This window comes from Cokeromyces recurvatus (assembly GCF_025118155.1).
Source record: "Cokeromyces recurvatus strain NRRL 2243 chromosome Unknown BX663scaffold_11, whole genome shotgun sequence".
NCBI classification, from domain to species: Eukaryota; Fungi; Mucoromycota; class Mucoromycetes; order Mucorales; family Mucoraceae; genus Cokeromyces; species Cokeromyces recurvatus.
Window position 1 is genome coordinate 29,745 of NW_026251397.1, and position 27,500 is coordinate 57,244.

Here is a 27,500-nt window from a genome sequence, read left to right on the forward strand (position 1 = left end):
AAATAAAATAAATTGAAAATTTGCGGCAAGTTAAAGACAAAAAAAAAAAAAAAAAGGAGAAATCCTAAGCAACAAAAATTCATTGTGGCTTAGCAGCGGGATTTTTGGAGAGGAGAGTCAACTTTGAGTTCTTGGTTTACATACTATTGAACCTTCCTTCTAAACGCGGTCAAATAATACAATATGGTAATGTAGAAATGAAAGGGCCAGAAGACATCAATCCATTCAATTATCATGACATCCGTCAATAGAAATCAGCTTTATAATGGATGGATATGTTTAATCCATAAATTAATGTTATATAAACTTGCAATGTATTTGCTAATTTGATCGGTTTTTCTTAATCTGGATTAAATTCAACAAAATTAATGTGTGCCTTCTATAATGTAGCATGTTCTCATGTTAACTATTTTGATTATTTTACTGTTATATATTCAACCAGCAAAGATGAATGGGAAGAAGAAGAAAAAAAAAGATGGATTGAATGGATTGATTTCGACCTGGTTTTATTAATTATATAATAGTGAAATACATGCTAACGTTAAAGTTAATTTATAGACTAAGGGTACCAGTTCATTCGGTAAACGTCACACCAAGACCCACACTCTCTGCAGACGTTGTGGTAACCGTTCCTTCCACAAGCAAAAGAAGACTTGTGCTCAATGTGGCTACCCCGCCGCTAAGACCAGATCTTGTAAGTTTTTTTTTTCCTCTTTTTGAGTGTTTATATTTTGTATTCTTAATGTTTGTATATAGACAACTGGTCTGAAAAGGGTAAGCGTAGAAAGACTACCGGTACTGGTCGCATGAGACATTTGAAGTTGGTTCAACGCCGTTTCAAGAATGGTTTCCGTGAAGGTAAAATTTATATACGAATTCTATTATTCATTTGATAACTAAAACATGTATAAACTATTCTAGGTACTCAAGCCAAGAAGCAAGTTGTTGCTGCCTCCGCTTAAATTGCCTTTATCTTAAACGTTTGATATTATAAACATGGTCTCTTTTTTTTTAGTTTTTTTTTAAAAAAAAATTAGTTTTCATTAAAAAAAAAGAAGTTTGATCTGTTTATTACTTTATTTGTTTACTGTAAACTTAAAAGAAATTTGTGTGAATTATGAATATTATGACGAGTTTTTTTTTTTTTTTTTTTTGTCTTTCCTCTTTCAATTGCTCTTTAGAAGAAAAGCATATTGATATTATTAATAATTTTATAATGCAATTTGTAAAGAATATGTTTGATTAAATACATTAAAAAAAAATAACAAAAAATAAAACAAATAACGCCTAGTTGCCAAAAATAAAAAGAACAATTATAAAATCCCAGAATCCTTTAAGGCATTTTGTAATATAGTTTCTTTGATAGCAGCAAACACAAGACGAATCTATACATATACATGTTAACATAACTTACTACAGAAGAAGCTTATTAAAGATATACATACATTAGATGTGTCTGTGGCTTGTGTTAAACTAAAGTAAATGATAATAAGAATAAGTTAATAATTTCTTTTTTTTTCTTTTCAAATAGATAAATAAATATGTTTATGTAATTACTGTGGGTAAATATTAAGTTTAGCTCGATTCATTTGGTTAAAGCGCCAGAGTATATATTTTGCTGCCTTCCCAGGATCATTCCCACCTGTATAGTCAGGAAAAAATTGATTCAAAGGAATTTTAGGCAGTTTCAACTTGAATAAATCAATCTTGTTCAGGAACAGCACAATAGAAGTACGAAGAAACCATCTACTGTTAATAACAGAATCAAATACAACTAAGCTCTCAAGCATTCTATTTTGTTTATCTTCCTCTAGTAAAACCTGATCATATTCACTTAATGCAACACAAAAAATAATAGTAGTAACAGCTTCAAAGCAATGAATCCATTTCCTTCTTTCTGATCTTTGACCTCCGACATCAAACATACTTTAGAATATGATATAAATAAGATTGTATATATAAATATATGTATATGAATATATAGATGTATATAATATGACATACTGTATTGTTAATTGATTGCCTATATTAAATCTTGTTTCTGTAATGCCAGTCGTCTTTGCACGAGCAAATAATACATCTTGAACAGTTGGTATATACTCCGTATCAAAAGCGATTCTTTTAGCTTCCTTTAAAAAACTATTTTCACAGATAAAATATATACGTATGTGTATATGCATAAATATATCTAGTAGAATAATGAAATTTAACAATTTTATAATAAATCATGTATGTGTTACTTTACTAAGGGGCTGAATCCATTAAATAAAATTTGCATGATTGTTCTTCTATCATCTTTGCTACTACTGGATCATTCCACACGAGTATAATAGCTGATGCGATATTTGTATCAAAACTTTTCATTCCTTCAGTAATATTATAACTTAAAAGTTGATTCATAATCGATGTCTATAGCCATATTATATAAATGTATACATATTACATTTATATACATATACAAAATTTATATAAATATGGGCATGTTTGTGTATGTACCTGATCAGTTATTGTTTCAAATTGATAATTAAACTTTTGCATAGCTTTTATAATAGATTGAATAGATTCAAGCAAATTTTTAAATATAATTAACCTCCAACTCAATAGTTCTTCTTTTGAATAACCATTTTGGTGTATAATTTTCATTTGCTTTACAATAGTTGATTTACCAGACTCACCACTTCCTAAGGAAAAAAAAATTGATAAATAAAAACAAGTAAAATATTGAATTCAATTTTACCTAAGAGTAATATTTTACATTCTTTTTTTAATTTCTTCTGGTCTTCTTCTAATTTACGGTCAATACGTTGGCTTTTTTCCTTGTTTATTCTTTCTTCAGTTGACATACATATGCCCATATTAACAATAAATAAATAAATATATATATAAAAGAAAGAAAAGGAAAGGAAAGAGAATTTTTTTTAAAGGAAAAAAAAATGGGAGGACAAAGAATAAGTGATTTTTGTTATTTTTAATCAATGCATATATATTACTTTAAGACATATAAAGAAATTGAACAGTAATAAATATTAGAATGACCAATATTATGCAAAATAAAAATAAAAAAAAAGCATATTTATTTGAAAGGGAAAAAAGGAGTAGAGCAATTTATGAAAAAAGTCAATAAATGTATCAAGGCATATATGTTCTACATGTATGTATATATTTATACAGGGAGTATGTATTATATCACGAGAAATGTCTATATTTGTGTATAAATGAAGATTGTATAAAATCCTTATTTTTTTTTTTTTCTTATCAGCAATCTTCATCAATCGATATTCAGTTCAAGAAATTAGTTAAACGAATATCGCATCCAGAGTATAATCAAAGTATAAACTGGTAGTACAATACATTGTCTTGACTATTTGGTGGTATTGTACCAGTTAACTAGAATGGCCCTTTATTTCAGTAAATTCTTTACTTGCAAAATTATATCTTTATATTAAGAACAAGTGAGTTTATATTAACAAAGCTTGATAGGAATAGTTGTTTGCAACAATGTTTGACCGACTCCAAGTAAAACATATAAACTTTCACCAGCCAAAGAAAATGTATTTAATTGATTATAATTCTCCTTTATAGAAAAGTCTTTAAAGAAACAGCGAATATATACATTATAATAAACTAGAATCCTCCTATAATTTTTTTTTTTGTACTGTATATGTTTATTAATATATCAATATGTATTTTTTTTTTGTTTTATTCAAGAACTTTATAAAAGAGAGAAAAAAAAAGGGGGTAATTTCTTTTTTTTTTTTTAAAAAAAAATGCATTATATGAATTCGTATAAAATTTACAAATTATGGCCGGAAATGAAGAACCACTTGTCAATAGAGGCGTCAATAGGAGCAGCAGGTTGAGGAGAAGCCTATTTAAATTATACATCGATGTGAGTGAATCTATTACAATATCACATATAACAATATTAAACTTACAGCAGGAACATCAACAGAATCAATCTTATAAGGTGAATCTTCAACAGTGGTGTTTACACTTTATAAAAAAAAAAAAAATTAAAAATAAATAACTTGTTTCTTTTTCTTTTTTTTCTTTCTTTCTTTTATACTTACGCTTCAATATCCTTCTTATCAGAGTTACCAGAAATAAGAGCCTTCCAAGCTTCATGAGTTTCAAGGACAATGTCAGTAGCATATTTCTTGTTCTTGGCTTCACCACTGAAAGCAAAGACATTTTCGGGCTTACCATCAGGAATCTTGTAGATACGGAACCACTCGTTAGTAGCACGAATAAGACCGGGAAGATGCTTTTCAACATCCTCAATATCTAATATATATTATCATAATGTATTTAATAAAACTGAAGTAGGTATTTTTTTTCAACTCCTCTTAATTCCTTATTCTTTCCCATCAAAAATGTTTTAAACACATTTTTGATAATAACTTACCATTCAATTTAGAAGCCAAAGGATCGTTGATATCAATGGCGATAACCTTCCAATCAGTTTCACCTTCATCCAAAAGGGCCATGATACCAAGAACCTTAACTTGCTTAATTTGACCAACAGTGGCAACTTGTTCACCAATTTCGATAACATCAATAGGATCGTTATCACCACGAGCCTTGGTTTCAGCATGAGTATGATTAGGATCTTCCCAGGTCTAAAATACATTTTTTTAAAGAAATTTTTTTTTAAAAAAAAAAAATTAAAACTAAATTTTATTAATTTTTTTTATACATGTATAAAACTTACTTGAGGGAAAGCACCATAGTTCCAAATGTAACCCTTGTGAGGGAAACAGTTACGAACAAATCTAAGCTTACCCTTCTTGGTGTCTTGAATGATAGGGTTCATAGGAACTTCCTTACTAATCTATTCATTTTTTTTTAAAGAATTTATGTTAATTTATAACGCGTTTTCTCAACCATAAAAAAAAAGAAACCTATGAATACTTACTTCGAGCTTAGCATTAGTCCAACGAGGAATTTCAACAATCATGTTGAAGATATTCTTTTCAGCGTTGGCGAAAAGGGGAATATCATGGAAAGGAGAAACAGGAACACCGTTCTTTTCTGTATATTGTTAAATACATTAGGCTTGATTTGACACTGATATGTACTTTTATTTCTTACCGAAATAGAGCTTGAAGTCGAGAGAGTTAAGAGCACCAACCTGACGAGTAGTGATATCAGCCATTTTGTTAGAGTGAAAAAAAGAAAAACGAAAAAAAAAAAAAAAAAAAAAAAAAGACAGATAGAGGAAAAATTCTAGGGTTTTCTTAGAGCTTTTTCAAAATTTCTATATTTGATGACGCTACGAAGCGATTTAAAATTCCGGAAGACCAATTATTGGCTGTTATGATGGCGTTTATCTTATTTTATCGCGTGAATCTCGATAATAAATTGTCAGAAACAAAATGTTAAACAGATATAGTAAGGGCTAATTTTACCAACAAAAAGAAAACCCTTCCCTCAATAAAAAAAAAAAATCTTTATTTTAATGTAGAAAATAGAAAACAAACTTTTTGATTTTTTCTTTTAGAGGCTTTTTACACATTTCTCGGTTATTATAGGAATTAAGGAATAGTTGTTCTTCCTACTGCTATCATCATTTAGTATCCGGTACAATTGTTTGATTAAATAAAGTCGTGCAACATTATTGTAAAGTATAAGCCGGTCTTTGGCTTGTAATATACATTCTAATAAAAAGACTAATTACTCAATAGTCTTTTTATTAACAAAGTATTCACTAAATTTAATTTCAGAATATCTATAAACAGCTTGAAGTTTGAAATGCTTTCTTATTTCTATTATAGTTAGCAAATTTTCCTTTTCTAATAGTAAATGAATGAATTATTAAGCTGTATTTAGAGGAATAAATTGAAAGATAAATGCTTTCATAACCATAGCTTTTAATAAGCTTTTTTTTTAATATACGTTATTATTTCAATGGATAGGATTATGTACTTTTTACTAATTAATAGTATTTAACATATCATATATATTCATAAATATTCTATATATAACTTATAAAGTTAAGGTACTGATTAGTAAATACATCACTTGTATTATATTTATGTAATAATCTATGTTGTAACTTGATAGTTTAATTGTCATTCTTACTTTCATTTTTGATGTTGTTATAGTAGCTTTTCTCTCCTTTCTTAGATCTTGCAGAGTCATCTCACTTATGAAAGTATAATAATAACTCATGTAATTCATATTTGTTCTCATTCAACAATCGACCCACTAGTATCATTCTTCAACTTTAACAAAGTTACTATTTTTATTTGGATGAAAGTGGGCCATTTTTAATATTACAAAGAATCCCTTTTCGTTGCAAAAAATATATATATATATATAGAATACTATTTTACTAATATTAAGCTGCCTAAACTGCGTCGTGATACTCCCTCCCTCCCCATCAAATTGTACAGAATCAAAGAGTTGACATTATTTCAGTTGAATAATAAGAAAAATCTTAGTATTGTTTTTCCTTTTGACTGTCACTACCAGTTTCTTTTCTTGACCTCCTCTTTTTTTTTCGAAATTATCAGCCCAAATATTAGCAATGTTGGGTTTAAGGTTTAATTGAATGGGTCATTTTCACTATTTAAATAAATCAACTCACATAGTTTTTCTTTATAATGTTTACCAGATCTTTCGATATGAACAGGAGTACTCTTTAACAATATTAATTCCTTACCTTATACACCCTTTTTTTTCTTTTTCTTTTTCATTAGGAGACTTGAGATCAAGATATATGTCAAAGCTATCGGCATTTTCTATTCATATTTTATTTGAAATATATTATATATACTCTAGAACCGTTTACATTCTCTCAACAACTATCATATATTTCACTTTCTTCTTACAATTAATTAAACGTACTTAATAACTATATTTATATCTCACTGTAAATGAACAGTGAATCCTAATAATATCTTATAGACAACTATTAACACGGTGGAGACAATAATTGAGAATGTGTACATAAATCATATTGTAGTTTGTTAGCTAATACCTTTTTTTTTTCTTTCCTTTTTTTAAAATCCTAGCCCTTCTGTTATGAAAACAAGTACTGATTTAATGTTTACACAGATAATTATCCTTATTCAATTAACATTCCCGGACTGTTTACCATTAGAGAGTTTATACTTGGAAAAAAAAAACTGCGTATAATAGATTATCTAATTGATTTGGACATTAGGATACAAACTTGGTGAAAAAAAAAAAGGGTTTATTAAATTAAAAGTAGCAAAAATAAGATTTTGTAATTGGTTTTATCAATTCCTTTAGTAGCTGCGTATCTATTTAGATTACAAAGACTACTATGTAGAAAGCCACTTGAAAGAAGTTATATTATGTTTGGAAATTAGGAATTAAAAGTCTACTTTTTATTATAAAATAATATATATTTTTCATTTTATTTTCAAGAGTTAAATAATTTATTTCTATTATAAATATATAATAATAAAAATAAAAGAATTGAAGGTATTTTGACAAACAACCTATAGTCTAGTATTATTGGTAAGAATACTAGTCCTCAAACGAATGTCATTACCGAAAAGATAATTCATATTGCAAGCGCTACATAAGCTGTACACTTCAGAGCTATAGAAAAAGCAATCAAGTGTGTAATGCGAATGAACTTGCGTAATAATAACCTCAAATCTTCCTTCATTTAAAGCCTATTCCCCCCTTCCTCTTTTTAACTTTCACCCCCTCCACCCTAATTACGTTTAATTATATTACCACCAATACACAAATAAATGTGTTGTATTTTTTTTTTTAAAAAAAACACACACACACACACAACAGCTTACATTCACACATAAAATTACCTGTCAAATTAACTGTGTAATTAAAAAAAAAAAAAGTAGGACCTTTATTTAAAAAGAATAATATAATAAAATATTATGATAGTAAATAATAAGGATTTTTTTGAAAATGCCTTTTTTTTTTGTATTCATTTATTTATATAATAAAAAGTAGCTAAGCCACTATTAAGAATAATTTTAATTCTGTACATCATTTAATCGTAGTCACACAAAAATTTGTGACTTGCTTAGTAACGTTAAATAAGCGGACAATCATTCATAGATAAATTGAAATTCAGATGAAGATTGTCTGAATTCAAAGTGTAAAAACAGTTCCTTTCCTTTCTGTTCTTTTTTTTTTTTTTAAAAAAGAGAATTCCCCCTGGAGCAATTTTGATATATAGTTTATTAGTATGCTCATTGGGTTTATTAAGAATAAAAAATGTATATTGTAAAGGTACTTACCTTTATTAATAATTATTTACATTAATAAGAAGAGCGAATCATGCTTTTTATTCATTGGATACTTATTAGAATTGACTTGATTAAGTCTTATAAATGATAAATCACAATAATCTTCATGCTTTCCAACGAATTTTGTTTATTCAATAAACTTGATAATATCATTATTTTTTTTTTTTTTTACAGAAAAAAAAAGTATAGTAGATTATCTGTTTTATTATAGTATTGACTATTATAAAAAAGCGGACGTATTAAGCTTAAAACGAATTAGATATACCTATTTATAAAAAGTATAATAATGCAAAAATACTGTTTATTTACACAAAATATTTATAACTCTTAAAAAAAAAGATGCCTCTTTGCTGCCAATAAATTTGTCATCCAGTAAAAAATAATTAAACGATACCATACTACTATTTTTATTTATTAAACAAAAAAGACTAATAAAAACTATTCTTTCAAATGATACCAAAAATGGTCTCCGCTAACCACATCTTTTTATATTAAAAGTTTTAAACAACAGTAATTATAATTGTTTCCCTTTTTTTTTTTTTTTTTTTTTTTTTTTTTTTTTTTCATTATACTTTTTGTATATAAAATGCCTGTACGCATTGCAGCAGAAAGTAACACAAATGCTAGTAGTGAACCTTTATTACGGCTAGGAGATGAATTATTTTTCTTTGACGAAAATAATAATGTTTTAACAGCTGAAAATCCTCTCCAAACTAACGTTTGCGTTAGATCAAATCATCCTTCTTTTCTTTCGTCTACTGATGCTTTAGGAGCAAGTATTTTTAGGATAGAACCTCAACAAGCACATTCAGCTCAAAAGGAACTGAAGGCATTCATCGGTGATGACGATGTTGAAAGTTTTACATGTGAGGCTACGATTGAGGAACTGGAACAGTTTAAATTATTGCGACAAAAGGCTACTAAAGAGATAGCACAAAATGAAGCCGAGAAACGTCGACTATTAGGGAAACCGATTTTATACGGTCAAGTCATTCAGCTCTATAATCGTCACTTTAAAAAATATTTGACAGTAACAGGCAAAACGGGCTATAAGAATAAACAAAACAGATTACAAGTAAACTTGTCAAGTGAATTTGTAGGATATTTTCGAATCATGCCTCGCTATCGAATTCGGTTTGTAGGCGATGTTATTAGAATAGGTGAAACGATTGCATTACAATGTGTTCGTCCGGAAGGCTATCTTAATGTAGATTACACTAATAATCATAATAATAATAGTATGAGTCTCGAAGTTTATTCTCACACACGCATTTCTTCTTGGACTATAAGACTTCATTACTCACCAGCTTCTAACCATGACACTAAACATGTTAAATATACTAATTCTGGCCAATATGTTCGATTCTATCATAAAGAAATGGAATCTTATTTAGAGGCTTCTTTGTTAAACGGGTAATTATGTCATGCATTAGGCTTATTTATGTAATGATGATTATTATAACGTTAATACATATATATTTATATATCTTAGAAACGATATAGTGATATTAAAAAAGCACATTATTAATCCTTTGGATCCAAAGGAAACAGACTCTCCACAAGCATTTTGGGAGGTAAGAACTTCTTGAAGATATACATATATATATATATAGTATTAATGTTCAAGTTTGGTTAAATATGTATAGATTGAAAACGTGGATGTAACAAGAGGCTCAAGAATTAGATGGGAAAAGTCAATTCGTATTCGTCATGTGGCAACACGAGCTTATTTAGCTATAGAATCTAGTAGTGTCCAGATTGATGTAGCCACTGGGAAAACAACATTTACTCTTAAACTAGTGAAAAATCCATCTCAACCTATGGATTTGAGTCAAGATGATACTCTATTCCAGCTTGTTCCTATATCAGCTCCTTCTGTATCAGGTATCCCTTATGGATCTTTTGTACGTATTAAACATCTCATGACTGGCTGTTGGATACATGCTACCAATAGTGAGCAGATCAAAAGTAGTGCATCTACCTTTTGTACACCTAGTTTTAATTTCTCTTCTCCCATTGTTACATCATTCCCCCACAATGACTTATTACCTGCTAATACCAAGAACCATATGTTGACTGTTTCTGCAGTCCAACGTTTTAAAAAGCGTGAGGGATATTCCTCTATGAGCCCCTTATCGTTAAACATCATGACCAATGATCAAGAAAATTCTGATCACCCTGACCTGGTAACGGCCAATCATCATAATTTAAATTATGATGCTACACTATATGGTATCACTGCGACTCAAGATTTTCATTATCATGATTGCTTTTCAATTACACTTGTAGATGAGGAATTGGCAAATACGTTTAATTTTGCTAATGAGATGATACCACAACTTCAACTCTATCTATGTCAAGACAGACCCTTTATAAATGAAACGAGTGTATGCTATCCATTCTACGACGAAGAGTATGAATGGATTACAGATATATTAAAGGCGCTTATTCGCTTTTGTACTAAAAGTAATGAAACAGACATATTCAAGCGTGTTGGATTACCCATTGAATATCATCAGACACTACTTCGAGATATTGGTATCATCGATTTGGTTATTGACATGATTATAGTGCCCTTTGATTTGGATAAACGGAAAACGGTGCGCGATAAGCTTCGCAGCTATCATCCTCATTTTCAACAAAACAAACTATTAAATTCTAGTAGCAAAAGCAAGATGAAGGAAAAGGAAGTAACCAAGTCAGAGTTATTATTGAACACCAAGCTACGAAATGTATTAGCATTATGTTATAACTTACTACGTGTCTTTTTAATTCAAAAATCAACATATGAAATGACTCATGATGATAGCATCATACATGAATCAGGGAAATTAAATCAATTGCACATTTTTAATAAAGCCGGAGAGAGAGGAATAGCTTTGTTTTTAGAACATCTTTCATATAATATCGGAGCTACAGATATGATGATCAAGCTACTAGAACTCACAGCAGAACAAAACAACTTGATAACTATACCCATTGTGGAAAATATAATAGAAAACGCTTTACTACGAACAGAAGAAGTCGTGAATGGGTTGAAAAATGATCTTTTTATACCAGAGTTGCAGCAACAAACAGCCTATATACAGCTTTTAAGTGTTATATGTCAAAAGGCACTATTATCTCCAGTTCTAATCAAGACATCAAAGGATTCTAAATCTTTGGTTGGTATATATCGTGATACTGTCACCAGAAAATTGTTTAATAGCAAAGATAATAGCTGTTTATTCATGACTCGATTAGTGGAACAACAACAAAAAAATGTAGAAGTAAAGTTGATAAATGATGAATGGCGTGATCTTGATACACTTTTAATAAAGCAGCCAAATATACTGTTTTTCATAGAATGTGTAATTGATTTAGTTTATTCTCTTTCAAATGAAGCGCATGCAAAAGTGAACGAATTTTTCAGACGTTGTTTTACTAAAGAAGTATGCTTTAAATGTATAAAAAATAAAAAAATTCCATCTACTTTAAGATCAAAGTTTTGCGATTTATTAAGAGGTAAGTCTTTCTCTCCTAACGTCTTGCCTTTTTTATATATATATAATATTGAACTAATTAAAAAAAAAAATTCTTCTACATAGTGTTGTATATTAATATTCATCATTTCAAAAAAGTTGCTTTATCTGATTTTACAATTTATACAAAAGCAATTACAACTAATAATCCAACAGATTTTCATCTTTTCAGTTCAAATGAGATTGAATCTGATTTCTTTCAAAGCCTAAAAAATTGGACACTTAGATTCCTCAGTACAATGGAAATTGAAGTTTGTATATTATAATTATTCAATTACTACTAAATCAGCAAAAAAAAAAGGATATATATTCATACTAAACATAATATTTCCTTTATTTATATATTAGTTTACTGATAAGATACATGAAATACAACTCTTATCTTCAATATTAGCATTAGTTCATACTCAATTACTTCATGGGTTCTTCCAAAGAAGCAGAGATATAGCTATTTTGTTTAGAACGCTTGTCCGTATTTTAGATGGACGCACAGATGCAAGGTATAGTAAAAACAAAAAAAAAAAAAAGTAACGTAATATTTATTTTTACAAACTGATACATGTACACCCATTATGTTAGAAATGAAGAACATCATAAATACCTAACTAGCAAGGAAATACGAAAAGAATGGCATGAAAGATACACTTTGACAGAAAAAAATCAGCATGTTATGAATACTAAAATTCAGATTTTACGTATTTTTAATCTAATTTTTGATTTGAGACTTCGCGTTCGAATGTTGAAATTGGGAAGTATATGGAAAGAAATTACGGAAAAGTAAGTTGTAAAATTATATATTATATACATGTATATAATATGAGCATTTAACCCTTTCTCTTATCCTTTCTTTCTTTTTTTTTTCTTAGTCCCTTTTCTGACTATCATACTTCACCTAATGCTTCTGGATTATCATGTATGCTTTCTGTTTTTGAGGAAACTGGGCCACGTGACCGAGAAGAAAGCTTGATGCCTATCTTGAAGGATATTTTAAAATACGAGTATGCTCCACTTAAAGAAATTGCTATTATTGTCATGCATCGGTTATTCACTGAAAGCCAAGGTAAATTGAGATAGTATAATAATCCTGTTGTAGGTAGTTTAAGGAATTACTAACTAGTTAGTATTATAGAACTTTTTGAAAAATTAACCAGTGTAGTTGTGTTGAGTAACCCGGATCAACTTGAAGTATATCATTCTATAGAGGATCAAGTCCTATTACTCCAAGCCTTAGCTTACGCTGACAATTTTGATGACGAACAATCTATGAAATATTGTGAAGAAATAAGAGACATCATTTCTACATTACAGTTCCTACTAAAAGTACCCCTGAATGAGGATGGAAAGACTACAAAATATGATAGCAGTATCTATTGTCGTATCTTTAAAAGCATGAATGCATGCGATTTATTGATTGTTATACTTAAATTCCTTATGAACATTCTTCCTTCAAAGCATTATACTATATTTATTGATACCATGAATATCTGTTTACAACTTTTACATACCGTCACTAAATATGATAAGGAATTTCAAAGCCAATTCGTACTCTCTAATATGGATCTGTTAATCAGTGTAACAGAGCTTTCACCCAAGCTTGCTATTACCTTTGCCCAACTCTGTTCTAATAACCTTCAACTTAGTAGTCATGTCAAGGAGGGACACATTATTCGGATAATCGAATTATCAAGGAAACATCAAGGGGAGTATTTACTTGTTCTTCATGATTTCTTAAAGACTCAAGGCATGTTTATAAAAAATAATCAAGATATCGTGATGCGCTTTATTATGGATCATCGACAGGAGTACGTACCCTTTGACAGTGTAACGAGATTAAAAGCGATGCATAAATCCAGCTATTGCATTAACTTGATAAGTATCTTGGCTATTTGTGGACAAGGAGAAAATACATTTGGACAGTCATTTGCGCGCACTATCTTTTCTATTCAAGATATTTATAATGTTGTTCATGATGAGCATATATGCATAGGATTGAAATCAGTTATGCTTAAATTTCTTGCATCTATTTATATTGAAGATATTGAATTGACTTTAGAGGACCCTATTCATGACAATGAAAACATTTTACAACTGATCACCATCTCTGAGGAAGCTATATCCAAATGCCTTGATTCTTCGATAATAAAGCATGATATGGATTTTTACAACTATGTATTCCGTGGTGTTCTCGCATTTTTACGAGGTGTCTTTGATTTTCATATCTCCGTAGAGGTGGCAGCAAACGAAATACCTCGTTATTCAAGACTCGTTGATAACATAGTCAAACTTTTGCCATTTGCTTATGATGACGAAAAGGCCCTTCAAGTAGCATTAGCATGTTTAGATAGTATGATTAATGTTGCTGGCTTTAGAGGTTATATGAACCCCGTAAAACTATATGACACTTTAAAGGAAGCAGCAGCAAAATTGGATACACTCTATGTACGTAATTATCACTATCATCATGAAAATCACACGACAACTTGTACTTCATCCAACGATGGCTTGTTGGCACCTATACAAGATCCTATCAATGCCAGTTTTCAAGACCTATTTAATAACATAAAATCAAGCTCTGCAGTAGAGCAGTATCAACAGCAAGAATTTAAAACATTATGTTAGTTTGTATAATCTATATTATTGTCTTTTTTTTTTTTTTTTTTTTTTTTTTTTTTTTTTTTTTTTTCAACAACTTACAAAATTTCTTTTATATATATAGGTGCCCATTTCCACTTGTCACAAGGCAATGACGATAAGAATGAAAATGTAAAATCACTTATATCCTATCTTTCAACAATGACGACAACTAAAATTGATAAAGGTGTTGAGCACTATCAGGTGGCCACGATTAATTTGTTAGAGGAAATAGCTAGAAAATATATTCGAGCAGTATCACGAGTCGATCCTAACAGCAATCCCAGTCTCTTTGAGAAATTAGAAAATAAAAAAATGATGGCACAAAATACGTTGAATGATTTGGGTAGTACTCTTATTGCTCAAAATCTATTATCTTCACCGCGTAGACGCATATTTGATGCAGCTTTAAAATTATTAATAGCATTACTCGATGGTGGAAACAAAAATGTGCAGGTATATATATAATACTCATCATAATAATAAAAAAAAAATATAAAACTTATCCTCTTGTAGGATAAACTAGAAGAATACTTTTATAGTATTCGAGAAGAAAGATTTTTTTATTCATTTCATCAGCGTTTACAAAGTGGTATCAATTCTTCTAAAGATTCACAGATTTATCTAACAAGAAGAATGTATAAGATGGATCGTCAACAACAACACATGTTGGATCATGTTGGTCAACAGCAGCAAGAATCTGTAACGTCTATAGCACACAAAAGAAGTAACTCTATTGGGTTTGTAGATACTTTCAGTTATAATCACATTGGTACTAAAAGGAACAGCCATCATTTAAAAACCCGAAAAAGAGCATCAAGTACTTTAAAGAGTCAATATCAATTACAGGCTCTATCAAAGGAGACAAATGAAGTCTATCAAGAAATTTCTCACTTAATGTTGACAAAGATTGAAACGGTACCCGAATTAGGTTCGACTATGAAAGACTACAAAGTAATGCAAGATACAATGAGGACATTACAACTCATGGTCGAAGGACATAATTTACATTTGCAAACTTATTTGGCTAAACAACCTGATAACATCAAAAGCTTTAACATTGTATTGGATGTAGTAGAATATTTCCATGCAATTGTGCCTTTATGTAATCAGAGAAATATAGAATTAATCATACAAGTATTAGATACAATAACTGAATTAGCACAGGTATTATCTACTTTATTTCTAAAAAAAAAAAAAAAAAAAAAAATGTAAATCTAAATGAATAGTACAAAATAGGGCTGCTTGAAAAATCAAGTAACGATTTTCAATAACAAGATTATCAATCCAATGAATATAATCTTAAAAGAAAACTACAATGATTGTGATCCAGTAAAAGTCAATGAGCTGAAATCTAAAGTATTAACATGCTTACTTAGTTTATTGGAAGGTGGAATTGAAAATAGTGAGACTATTTTTAAGGAAATGGTCGATTCACTTGATTTAGTAGTTATCCGAGATAATATGGAAACGATATACAAGGAAAACTTGGGGAACTTGAAATCTAAAAATCTTAATGAAAGATTAGAATGTGGTTTCCTGTATTGTATTTTAATCATGACTCTAGCTCCAGCTTTACATCACGAACAGGTATTTACATTACATTACTTTGATATTGATATATCAGCAAAGTTACACATATTTATTATTATAGGATGCGTTATTATTTGAAAATAATGAAGCGTTCAATTACTTCCAAAGCCATACTGGAAAGATTGAGATTATTATGGATTATGGACAAAAGAAGCAACTTACTCGTGTCTTATTTAGAATTCCTGAAATCTGTCAATATTTAAGAGAAGAAACTAAACAGAGGTTCTTATGGACAGTCAAACGGTAACTAATGTATAGTCATATACATGTTACATTATCTAATTTTTTTTTTGGGTTATCTATCACTAGAGAGTCCCCGTCAAGTAAAATAGAGGATTTTGTACAACAATCAGGAATGATAATTTACGAGTAAATGTCAAATAATGTTACATAAACCTAATTCTTAAATTTCTTTTTTCGTTGTTATAGAATTGAAAACCAGGCTCATGTTGCACATAGTAAATACTTGTCATTCTTGACTGAATACAGTTCATTTTGGTGGGAGTCAGCTTATGGCGTGACAATTTTGTTAAATATGTTACTTATGATGTATCCTGCTTTATTGGATCTAAGCATTCATAATAATAGTAACCATCCTTCCCTTATGGTTATCACATGTTGGTATCTTTTAGGATTTGTACATATTGGATTATGGTTATTATTAACAGCAGAATTTTATTTTATTCAACTACCTATCTTAATCAATCGACATCATGGATCTACAACCTTCTTCTGGGCTACTCTATCTGAGAGTCGATTCCTATATCATGTTCTTATGGTTACTTTCTCTGCTATAGGATTTATCTATCCAAGCTTCTATTCCATTCACTTACTTGATTTTGTTTTTAGAGATAGTATCCTTCAAGGAGTTATATCGAGTATTACATTGAATATTCACTCCATTTCTCGTACAGTAAGTAATACTTTATATACACATACATTACAAGTACTTTTTTTTTTAAAAAAATATATATACATATAAGGCCCTTTTAGGTATTATTGTTGTGTATATTCACAGTATTATAGCATACATGTATTTTCGTAAGCAATTTGATGATACAAAAGGTCTATTTTGTGGATCTCTTGTGGAATGTTTTATCACTGTTTTATCTCATGGGTAAAGAACTACTGTAAAGAATATATACATATATAACTGATCAAGATAACTTATATACATATATATAGTGTTAGATCTGGTGGTGGTATTGGTGATATTTTAGAGCCAAGTGAACTTCATAAACCTAGTGGCTGGAGAACAGTATTTGAAATGTCATTTTATTTAGTTGTAGTCGTATTTTTACTAAATGCTATCTTTGGTATTATTTTTGATACGTTCGGTCATCTTCGTGATGGTAAGTTACTTGTATAATTCTTTTCCTTAAAGAAAACAATATTCACTTATCTATTATATGTATATACATGTATATACAGAAAGATCATCTATTCAACAAGATATGAAGAATTGTAAGTATTATAGATGAGTAATTGCAATAAGCATATATTTACAAAATGATTAGCTTGTTTCATTTGTAGTATTCCTGCAGTGGAATTTCAACGTCATGCAAAGAAAGGATTTGAAGAGCATGTTAAGAATGATCATAATATTTGGTACATGCATATACATATACATTTATTTCTTTTTATTTCTTTTTATTTCACTAATTATAAATATAGGCAATATTTGTTTTTCTTGGTTCATCTTAAATACAAAGATAGAACTGAATATACTGGACCTGAATCCTATGTAGCAACATGCTTAAAAAATGCAGACTATAACTTCTTTCCCATTAACAGAGCATTAGGATTATCTAATGTTGAACAAGATGACAAAGAGAAATTGGATAAATTAGAAAAACTCAATCATTTATTGTTGGATAAACTTGCCAAATTAGAAGAGCGTATAACCAAAATAACTGATCATCAAGCTCCATCCAGAAAAAATAGTCTATTATTATCACCTATGTAAGTTAATTTCTCCTTATAAGCTTACAATAGAATAAATAAAGAAACCGTCAAATATGCAAAGTAACTACTTTTAATTTTTTTTTCCTTTCTCCTTTATTTTATTTGTTTAAAACTATCTGTCGTAGTACATAAAGGGGAAAGATTTAAAAAAAAAAAAAAAAAAGAACTGGACTATTTATTTTTTTTTTTTTTTTTTTTTTTTTTTTTAATTTTTGCTGGCGTAATTGTACGTGCTCTCATTAAAAATCATACAACTTTTTTTTTTTTTTTTTTTTTTTTTTTTTTTTTTTTTTGGCAGTTTACATTTAATAAATATCTTTATACTTTTTCTCTTTTTTTAATATTTTTCCTGTTCTTTTTTTTATTATTATTATTATTATTTATTTAATCTAAAATGCCTTCAACAATTCAAATGCAATCTATTTCAGATATTATTACTCAAATACATGTTACAATGGAGGAAGTACCTCCTGCGTTAGTAGGTGCTTCGGTCGATATTATTGACGATAAAGTATATGTTTTTGCTGGGCGATTAGCAACATCTCGTAAAATGACAAATAATTTATACATTCTAAATTTGAACACTTTATGCTGGACTAGACATATTCCTCCACCAGATTCCGATAAACCACCTAAAGCACGATATTTTCATTCTACTAGTGTTTATAATAATAAGCAGCTTATTATATTTGGAGGTATGGGATATTCTAGAATATCAAGTGATGGATTATGTGTTCTAGATGATATATCAGTATTTGATACGGAGACAATGTGTTGGAAAAAGCCCTTAATACAACCTTCACTTTACTCTCCACAACCTCGTTATGCTCATTTATCGAGTATAACTGAAGATAAATTATTAGTGATAGGAGGTCAAGACCTGGAAAATAATTATATAGATGAATTGAATATATTAAATTTAAAGACTTGGGAATGGGAACAAGTAAAGACATTTGAAAAGCATGTTGGGGCTTATAGATCAATTACCGTTACTGCACCTTCTGGTACTCGATTCTCTACATCAACTATAAACTTAATGAATACCAATGATGATATAAATGATGATACAGACAATGACATAAATAATGAAGAGAATAGTAATGGTGGACGACGTATCTCTGTCATACGCTCTTCTTCAACAGCAGCAGCAGACGAAATAAACCCTATTTATCTTTACACTAATTACAATTTTGCTGATGTTAAACGAGAATTACAACTTATCTATCCTTCTTCACAAACAATTCTATTTGAAGACTGTTCTAATTATTTAAATGGTTCAATCATGCCTCCTGGCTTAAGGTTTCCTACAGGTCACACTCTAGGAAATCATTTGATTTTAGCTGGTACTCATTTATCACCTCAATCTCAATCCTATACAATTTGGTCATTGGATTTTAGTAAACTTACTTGGTCACGCATTGAAACAGGAACGATATTTAGTACGGGCTCTTGGAATCGAGGTGTCCTTCATGAAAATACAAATCGTTTTATCGTATTTGGTAATTCAAATAGAAGTCTATTAGATGACTATAATCATCGACAAATCAATTTTGATCATATTGCTATGGTCGATTTAGAAGCCTTTGGTGTTTATTCATTACCAAAGACAACCTGTTCAACTTTAGCTCAAGAGATGGGCCTTCGTCTTTTAAATGAACCTGCTATTTCTGACTTTTATATCATTACGCAAGATAATTTAAGTATTCCTGTCAATTCAGCCATCTTATGTCAACGCTGGATCTACTTTGCTAACTTGATGAAAAATAATCAACAAATCATTACTACTCCACCCACCTCAAAACGTTCTTCGCAGCAGCCACTCGAAGAAAACAAGGATGATTTATCAATTGTAAATACTACCACTACCACTACCACTACTAATAATAATATGAATAATGAAGAAGAAAAGGAAGAAAAGGAAATAGAAGAAATTTCATTGATAAAAAGTCGTTACATGTCATTTCCATACCCTCATGCAGTAGTTATTGCATTATTACAATTTATTTATACTGACAATTTATTAACTGCACAACAATATCAACCTCAAATATTATCTCAATTGTTATTACTTTCTGATATGTATGATATTCCAAGACTTCGTGAATTAGCGACTCACGCATTACATCAAATGCTTAACATGTCAACCGCTCCATTAATATTTGAAACTGCTGCATTGTCACATCAAACAAGTCTTCAAATTCGTGCACTTAAAATGATGATTGCAGCAAAGAAAATGATTCAACAACAACAACAACAACAGCAGCAGCAGCAGCAGCAGCAACAACAACAACAACAACAACACCAGTTACAACAACAGCAGCAAAACCAAAACCAAAATATCATTCGAGCAAGGACTGTATCTACACCGACTGTAGTAGCATCCTCAGTGCCTCATTTAGTAGACCCACCTCTACCTATTTCACCCACTGCTTCATTATCATCTTCATCTTATAGTAATTCAGCACGATTATCTGCATTTGAACCAAACAATAATATATCCACATTTAATAGTAGAGCAAGAAACACAACTTTAAATCACAGTAATCTAAGTTCATTACAACAAAGAACATCTACGATAAGTAACCATCAAACTAATCTATATTCTCCTAAAGCTACAATCAATTACACTCCACTTCAAACAAGATCTTATCCAGCATCGGAATTAGATTTGAATAAGACTACAATTGAACCGTCAAAGCCAATAAAAGAAAAAAAGAAGAAGAAGGCCTTTTTAGAAGCATTTGGTAAATTATCTTCGTCTATTTCATTTCAAAGTAATAATAATTAAATGATATAATATACATGCAAGTATGTCTGTATTTTTTTTTTTTTTATTGTCACTATTAAAAAAAAAAAAAAAAAAAAAAAAATATTTATACACATATAAAATAAAATAAAAAAAATAAAAAAATAAAATAAAATAAAAAAATAAAATTGAATGATATACGGTATATCTTTCTTTTTTCTTTTTCAGGAAATCATTCTTTTGCTATTGAATCTAGACTTGACCATGTTACTTCTTTTTTCTTTTTCAGAAATGAAGCTGATGAATGCAAACCACTCGCTCTTTTCGTCTTTTCTTCTTCTTTACAAAGTAACGAATCAAGTCTTTGTTGCATCTCATCTAACCTTTGCTGCATCTCTACTAACGCTCGTCGTTTCTCATTCTCCATTTTTTCTAATTTTTCCTTAAGTTCCTCAATTTCTTTATTCTTACGTTCAAGTTGATTCACCTTTGACTGAAGTTGAGTCTGTAATGTTAAACATAAGTCGCCCTCATCTTGAACACTCGGATGTGAAAATAATTCAAATCCTAATAATTGATGTGCTGAAGGTCGATGATCAGGCTTATGATCCATCATCCAAATAATTAAAGCCGTCACTTTAGGATACATTTTCAAAAACCCGTCTGGAAATATACCTTGTTTTAATTTTTCAATTGAATCTGCCCTTTCCATCCCAGTTGAAAAGGGTTGAAATAATTCGAACAAAATAATACCAAGCGAATAAATATCCACTTTTTCATCATAGGCTTGTGCAGGAACAGCTAATTGTTCAGGTGATGCATACTAGATAATAATAATAAAAAAAAGGGGGGGCGGAAAAGAGAAACAGTTATTCAATAAATGGTATATATTTATATATATAAATAAATATATGTTTTTCTTTTTACTTGACTTGTTGTATTACTTACTGTACGAGTACCAACACCAATAGTTCGAGTACGTCTTGGTCTTGGACGATGAGGTCGATCTCTATATCGACGAACTGAATTAGATTGAGAATGGGTCTGAGGGCCTAGTTTAGGACTAGGTGGTGTAGATGAGATGGGCGTAGGAATAAGAACAGTACTGCCAGTTTTTTCATCGTCCATCACCTCTGCGGCTAAACCAAAATCACCAATTTTGGGCACCCAAGCTTCATCCCATAGATGATTACTATCATAACTATTTAATGAATTATCCATAGAAGAGGAAATAGAATCGGTAAGTAAATGGTTTGTATTGCTGGATCTTCGTCTTCTTCGTTTCCCATCAATATCATTCACATAAGTTGAACCATTTGGCATACTTAAAAAGATATTACTCGGTTTTAAATCACGATGAATTAATCCTTGATCATGAATATAGGCTGTTCCTTCTAAGATTTGTGCAAATATTTCAATATTACGTCTTGTATCTATCACACTAAAGGATCCTTCCTCAGAATATCGCTTATTACGAAATCGAATATAATCGTGCAAAGTAGCTAAGGAAAGAAAAAGAAAAAGTTAGTTTAAGAATGACTTTTTTTTTTTTTTTTTTTTTTTTGTTCAATAATATATCCATGCTCTTACTTGGACATAGTTGCATTTGAATAAATAAAGTCCAACCACTTTTAACTTGATTAGTAGTCCCCATGTTATGTTGATTAGATGAAGATGATATTGATTTGCATTGTTGATTAGAAGTTGGCCATGATTCACTCATAGTAGTGGAGGTGGAAGTGGTTGTTGTAATAGCAGCATGATTGCTATCATAACTATTTGTAGTAGATTCACCAAATTGAATATGAGACATACCGCTTACCGAACCTCCACCACCACCACCATAACCAAGAGAAGATAGAGAATATTCACTAAAAAAGGTAGGGTCCCTTCCTCCGAAAACACTATTACTGTCTTCTTCATTCATGGTTGTAGGTCTATCCTTGTTGTAAGAACTAGATGAACGACTCTCTTCTTCCCAATCAGATGTTAAAGCATCCTCTGCACGATATTCATCATATTCTAACCAAGATGAATAATAACGAATCACATTATGATGCTCCAGTCGAGCAAGATTCTTTATTTCTCTAAAGATCTTTTCATAAGGATTCTCATCATTATTCTTTGTTTCTTCAATATCGTTCCCTAGACGAATCTTTTTAATTGCATAATCAATGCCATCGAGTCTATTACGAGCACGAAAGGCACTTGCAAAGCCTCCTTTACCGAGTAAGCCAAGCTCAATAAAGTCATTATTATAACGAGAGTTTTGAACATTTAGGTTATGGAAGAAGTCATCTCCAGTTACAAAAGAATGAAAACTACTTGAGTTATTTGTGTTAGATGAGGAACTTAATTTACTGATATTATTATTATTATTATTATTATTAAATGAAGAAGAAGGTGTCATGACTACGTTTGGATGCTGTGTAGTAGTATAACAAGAATTAAAATAATCAATGGCTTTTTGTTGTTTAATACTGAGAAAGTCAGAGGATGAAGAGGACGACGACGATGACGACGAGTTTGAAGACTCTGGATTTTCATCAGCCATATTATGTTTTACAACAGAAGAAACAGTGTCTTCAGGAGTAGACTTAATCAACATGACAGATAAATTGTCATCAAATCGAACCAAGTCTTGATTACGAACTGTCTGAACAGCTGTATAAAATAATTTATGAAAAGCATTTTGAAATGCAGAACGGACAGTTGCCATTTCATCCATAAATTCTGCATCAATAATGCCCAATGAACGCAAAGTTTGACAAATTAAGAAAAAGACTTTTCTATTTGCATCAGGCGTATCACCATAAGTACGACAAAAGTGTTCGATAAGTGATGCCAGAAGCATCTTTGTTTGATAACGTTTTGTTGAATTAGGTTGTTCAAAGGAATTAAACACATTAACTTGGTTATTTTTAGGAAAGGATGTGTCTTTTTTGTTTTTGTTTGTTTTATTCATAGATAAGTCTTCGATGGTATAATTATATCTTGATGCTAATTTATCATCTTTTTTTATTTTGGTTTTTTTATGTATATATGAGTTACTTGTAGCAGTATATATGTGTATATCTATATTTTACCTGCAACAGTTATAATATTAGTTGATGATTCATCTTCAGTTGTAGAATCAGTCATGACAGATTTAGTCCAAAACTTGTTGTAATGATGAGGTGAGGTATCAGTATTTGAGGTTATACTTGAAGGTAATGGCATTATTTATTTATTAAATCAATATTAACAATTTCATAAATGGGCAGTATACAGTAGAAAGAATGGAAAGAAAAGATAAATAAAATGAGGAACTCAGAGCTAAACCTACACTTATAATTTTAAATGGTGTGACTGAGTTTAAATTAGTATTTATCCTGCTTTAAGTTTGAACAAGTCAGTTTTTTTTTTTTTTTTTTTTTTAACTAATCGAATTCAGTACATAGTATCTCTTAAATACATTACATTAGTCTACTCTTAGTTTAACTTTTAAAGAAAAGGAAAGAGTTGGATATCGTTTTAGATTAAGAAGAAGAGAAAAATAAAACGATGAACAGAAATGTACTCAAGGTAGTAGAGAGGGAAGAAATATGGATTTAATATTTAAATGAACATTATGTGTGATTTAGTTGTATACTATTTATGAAATATTTTCATTTTGAATTAAAATGAAACATTAAAAAAAAGTAAGCTCAGACCAATAAGGAACTATTTATATTAGGATATAATGAATTAGAATTTCGAATAACTTGCTGAAGGAAAAAAGAAAAGAAAAAGCTCGTATAGTTAGTAACAATGACCATTTTTTTTTTAAAAAAAAAAAAGAAAAAAGAAAGAAAAAAAAAGAGAAAATACGTACACTATTGATCTATTAATCCCTTTCCGAGTATTTATTCTGATATATAACATTTTTTAAAAGTATTCATATATTCTCTGTTCCATGATATACGATGTCTCCTTTTATAATAATCTTACATAATTTGTAGTTTTAATTGAATGCTTTATAAATAAATGATATCCAAAGTGATAGACAGTTTATAAATGTATACAATTCTTTAGTAGTGAATCTAAGATTATATACAAGTCTAGAGTTAACAATCCATGCAATTTTCCAAACAAAAAGTATTTACATTAGAAAGAGCTAGTCTTGGGGGGTTTTGTTTTTTTTCAATTTTACAAGAAGCAAAAATATGTCACTCATTGTTATTAAATGGTTACATTAAGAGAAGAATAAAGTACAAAGTCAAAAAGTAATGAATGTCGCTATTGTTTATTTTAAAACATATATATACAAGCATATAGTGCATTTATTTATTTATTTTTTCTTTTTAAGCATTATAATGATTAAGGTAAGAGGACTTTATTCTCTCTTTTTTATTATTATTATTATTTTTGATCCACAATCTATCAAATAAGTACGCACGCATACAGTGAATTAAATTACGAGATGTTTGATTCAAAAATCATACTTGATTAAATACTGTAAATATTAGCTGTATACATTTATAAGGTTGATTTTTTTTTCTTTTTACTTGTCACATTGTATATATCAATTGACAATGGTTCAGAAGGGCCTAATAATAATAATATTTAACACAAAGAATATACTTCTGAATTTATTGGTACTTGATTGTAAGTAAACATTATCCCTAGTCATGTCTATCATATACATATAAATAATTTTCATCATTTAAATTTACTTTTTGTAAGTTAGTTGCTTGATAAAACATGACTTATTACTGATGTATTTCATTCTTTGTTTCTTACGAACCCTCATTTTGAAGTCTATCAAAAGAAGAATCGAGGATATATGGTTTTATTCGTTTTGATTAACAAAACGTTATCTGCAGTTCTATAATACTTTATCAAGTGCAACTAAAACAATGATTGCCTTTTAGTACTCATTAAAAAAATGAGGCTCTATTGTCATTATTAAGCTTTTGAAACTTTTTTTTTTTTTTTTTTTTTTTTTTTTTTTTTTTTTTTAAAAGAATAACTTATTGATTAATTTATTTATTTATTTATTTTTATTACATGGAAATGATCCTATCATTTATTATTATATTATTGTTGATGCTGTTGATGTTGCTGAAGAGGGTGGTGTTGATTGTTATTAAAAAAGGGTGTATGTAGTGTAGGTGAGGAAGGGCTTTCGATTTCAAAATATTCATAGGATCGATAGCTCGCTGATCTTTTTGGAATTGCATTGTTAGAGTGATGAGTATCATCTTCACCATCGTAATATGAATTTAAACTCAGTGATGGTTGTAGGCTTTCTCGCCATTTTTCTATGACCGTATTAGTTGATAAAGATAAATTATTATTTTCTTGTACCTCTGTTGTTAATAATTGATCTATATCTTCTTCAGGTACATTTGATATACAGACTAATGGGAAAGCTCCTTTCGCTCCAGTTGTCACATTGAAGCCTAAGGCCCAACCATCGTCAAAACGTAATGCAAGACAAATGATATCACCTACAGTTAGAGTTAATTCATCGGGTAATTGAGGAGAATAGGGATGAATGACACCAAAGAACTCTTCACTTAAAGGAGATGATAGTGTTGTTATCGACGGTACTTTCTCTACCGCGGGTGAATTAGTAATAGTAGTAGTAATGATAGGCTTATTTGGTATTTCTCGTATGTCATGTTTATAAGGAAATTGACCAATATAATTATCAAATTGACGTACTGCTTTATTTTGTACTACTGTATGAACAGGCGTAGGTTGTGATGAGTTGTTTTCACTAGCTGTTGTCGAACTTGATGGTGAGATAAATTGAAATGGTTTCATATGAAGATGGATCTTATTTCTATAACAATACCATATGAAGGTGATGACAATTAATGCAATAGCAACAGTACATCCAATAACGATGCCGACAATAGCGCCTGCTGATAATGATGGATGACAGTAATATATTGTTTGACAGCATTTGTCTTCATGATTAGTCTCACAATATTTGCAAGCAGCAGAAGTGTCATTGCCAAAGCCTATATATTAGGAGAAATTAGTAAATATATATATATATATATATATAAGCTTAGAACTCATATTGTTGTTATTTACCACAAGAGTAAGGCTCATTGGCAATACCGGATATACAGTTTTGGGTAATGGTCCCATTAAACCCTTCCCAAGTATTACAATGATCAGTATAAGAAGCTAATGTCTCATTTCTTTGTATCGAATTTGAACATACAAGTGGACTGGATGTTATTTTAGCTACGCTGTCTACCCAATCATAGCATGTTTGTTGACATAGAGGAGGAGGATTAAGCCCATAATTAAAGTTACATGGTAATGAATAAGTAGGATTTTGAATAAGTTTAGCACATAAATGAGTCAATGAATAACGGGCATAAGGAATGATAGGGTTATAATTTGAACTTAGACAACCTAAAGGGAATAAATAATTACTTGTTGAGTTCACATATTCCAGCAACCGATTATCAAAGTCTTCGATGGTTGTTATATTGATTAAAAAGGGGTATTCGTTACTGAGTCCAGGTAAACCAATGTAAAATTGTGAAAAGGCTGAGCAAACATTGGATTGAAGTAAGGAAACACATTTGTTATCATCTGTGGCCCCACTATAAACCGTCTTTAATAATTGTATAAATATTAAAATAATCAAAAGCATAAAGGAATCACTGAACCAAGCATATCACTATTTAATATTGATAGTATATATGTATCTGTATTCTTTACTTTTCTTTTATTTATTTACTTGAAAAAAAAAAAAATAAAAAGAGAGAAAAAAAAGGATAGAAAAAGAAAAAGAAAAAGGAATTT

At 29.7% G+C, this 27,500-nt stretch overlaps 7 protein-coding genes across 7 annotated transcripts; 3 read left to right on the plus strand and 4 right to left on the minus strand.

Annotated features, from left to right (window-relative positions):
• Positions 1–151: 151 nt before the first annotated feature.
• On the plus strand, positions 152–1,079 carry BX663DRAFT_507597 (60S ribosomal protein L37). The gene is made up of 4 exons (XM_051527367.1): positions 152–186; positions 559–694; positions 757–858; positions 922–1,079. The coding sequence occupies exons 1-4, from the start codon at positions 184–186 to the stop codon at positions 960–962; spliced, it is 282 nt and encodes a 93-aa protein (XP_051383126.1). The 5' UTR covers positions 152–183; the 3' UTR covers positions 963–1,079.
• Positions 1,080–1,138: 59 nt separating this feature from the next.
• On the minus strand, positions 1,139–2,885 carry BX663DRAFT_507598 (G-protein alpha subunit). Its single transcript, XM_051527368.1, has 7 exons — positions 2,738–2,885; positions 2,497–2,681; positions 2,246–2,409; positions 2,005–2,139; positions 1,558–1,926; positions 1,446–1,473; positions 1,139–1,385 (listed from the first exon to the last, which is right to left on the minus strand). The coding sequence occupies exons 1-7, from the start codon at positions 2,853–2,855 to the stop codon at positions 1,314–1,316; spliced, it is 1,071 nt and encodes a 356-aa protein (XP_051383127.1). The 5' UTR covers positions 2,856–2,885; the 3' UTR covers positions 1,139–1,313.
• Positions 2,886–3,652: 767 nt separating this feature from the next.
• BX663DRAFT_471870 (inorganic pyrophosphatase) lies at positions 3,653–5,193 on the minus strand. Its single transcript, XM_051524162.1, has 7 exons — positions 5,092–5,193; positions 4,916–5,031; positions 4,712–4,831; positions 4,406–4,619; positions 4,071–4,284; positions 3,936–3,993; positions 3,653–3,868 (listed from the first exon to the last, which is right to left on the minus strand). The coding sequence occupies exons 1-7, from the start codon at positions 5,153–5,155 to the stop codon at positions 3,794–3,796; spliced, it is 861 nt and encodes a 286-aa protein (XP_051383128.1). The 5' UTR covers positions 5,156–5,193; the 3' UTR covers positions 3,653–3,793.
• A 3,614-nt stretch (positions 5,194–8,807) lies between these two features.
• BX663DRAFT_507611 (uncharacterized protein) lies at positions 8,808–18,094 on the plus strand. Its single transcript, XM_051527369.1, has 19 exons — positions 8,808–9,665; positions 9,745–9,826; positions 9,899–11,756; positions 11,840–12,024; positions 12,122–12,273; positions 12,353–12,550; positions 12,640–12,833; positions 12,903–14,387; positions 14,490–14,860; positions 14,921–15,571; positions 15,644–15,994; positions 16,059–16,240; positions 16,307–16,366; positions 16,427–16,910; positions 16,981–17,114; positions 17,183–17,349; positions 17,429–17,461; positions 17,515–17,605; positions 17,672–18,094. Exons 1-19 carry the CDS (start codon positions 8,839–8,841, stop codon positions 17,961–17,963), a joined length of 7,797 nt encoding a protein of 2,598 aa, XP_051383129.1. The 5' UTR covers positions 8,808–8,838; the 3' UTR covers positions 17,964–18,094.
• A 175-nt stretch (positions 18,095–18,269) lies between these two features.
• BX663DRAFT_453535 (uncharacterized protein) lies at positions 18,270–20,807 on the plus strand. The gene is made up of 4 exons (XM_051523802.1): positions 18,270–18,966; positions 19,054–19,764; positions 19,891–20,266; positions 20,504–20,807. The coding sequence occupies exons 1-4, from the start codon at positions 18,357–18,359 to the stop codon at positions 20,748–20,750; spliced, it is 1,944 nt and encodes a 647-aa protein (XP_051383130.1). The 5' UTR covers positions 18,270–18,356; the 3' UTR covers positions 20,751–20,807.
• Positions 20,808–20,857: 50 nt separating this feature from the next.
• Positions 20,858–24,010, minus strand: BX663DRAFT_507618 (kinase-like domain-containing protein). The gene is made up of 3 exons (XM_051527370.1): positions 22,299–24,010; positions 21,657–22,210; positions 20,858–21,531 (listed from the first exon to the last, which is right to left on the minus strand). The coding sequence occupies exons 1-3, from the start codon at positions 23,671–23,673 to the stop codon at positions 20,941–20,943; spliced, it is 2,520 nt and encodes an 839-aa protein (XP_051383131.1). The 5' UTR covers positions 23,674–24,010; the 3' UTR covers positions 20,858–20,940.
• A 1,699-nt stretch (positions 24,011–25,709) lies between these two features.
• On the minus strand, positions 25,710–27,448 carry BX663DRAFT_507620 (uncharacterized protein). The gene is made up of 2 exons (XM_051527371.1): positions 26,775–27,448; positions 25,710–26,698 (listed from the first exon to the last, which is right to left on the minus strand). The coding sequence occupies exons 1-2, from the start codon at positions 27,346–27,348 to the stop codon at positions 25,767–25,769; spliced, it is 1,506 nt and encodes a 501-aa protein (XP_051383132.1). The 5' UTR covers positions 27,349–27,448; the 3' UTR covers positions 25,710–25,766.
• Between the last annotated feature and the right edge of the window lie 52 nt (positions 27,449–27,500).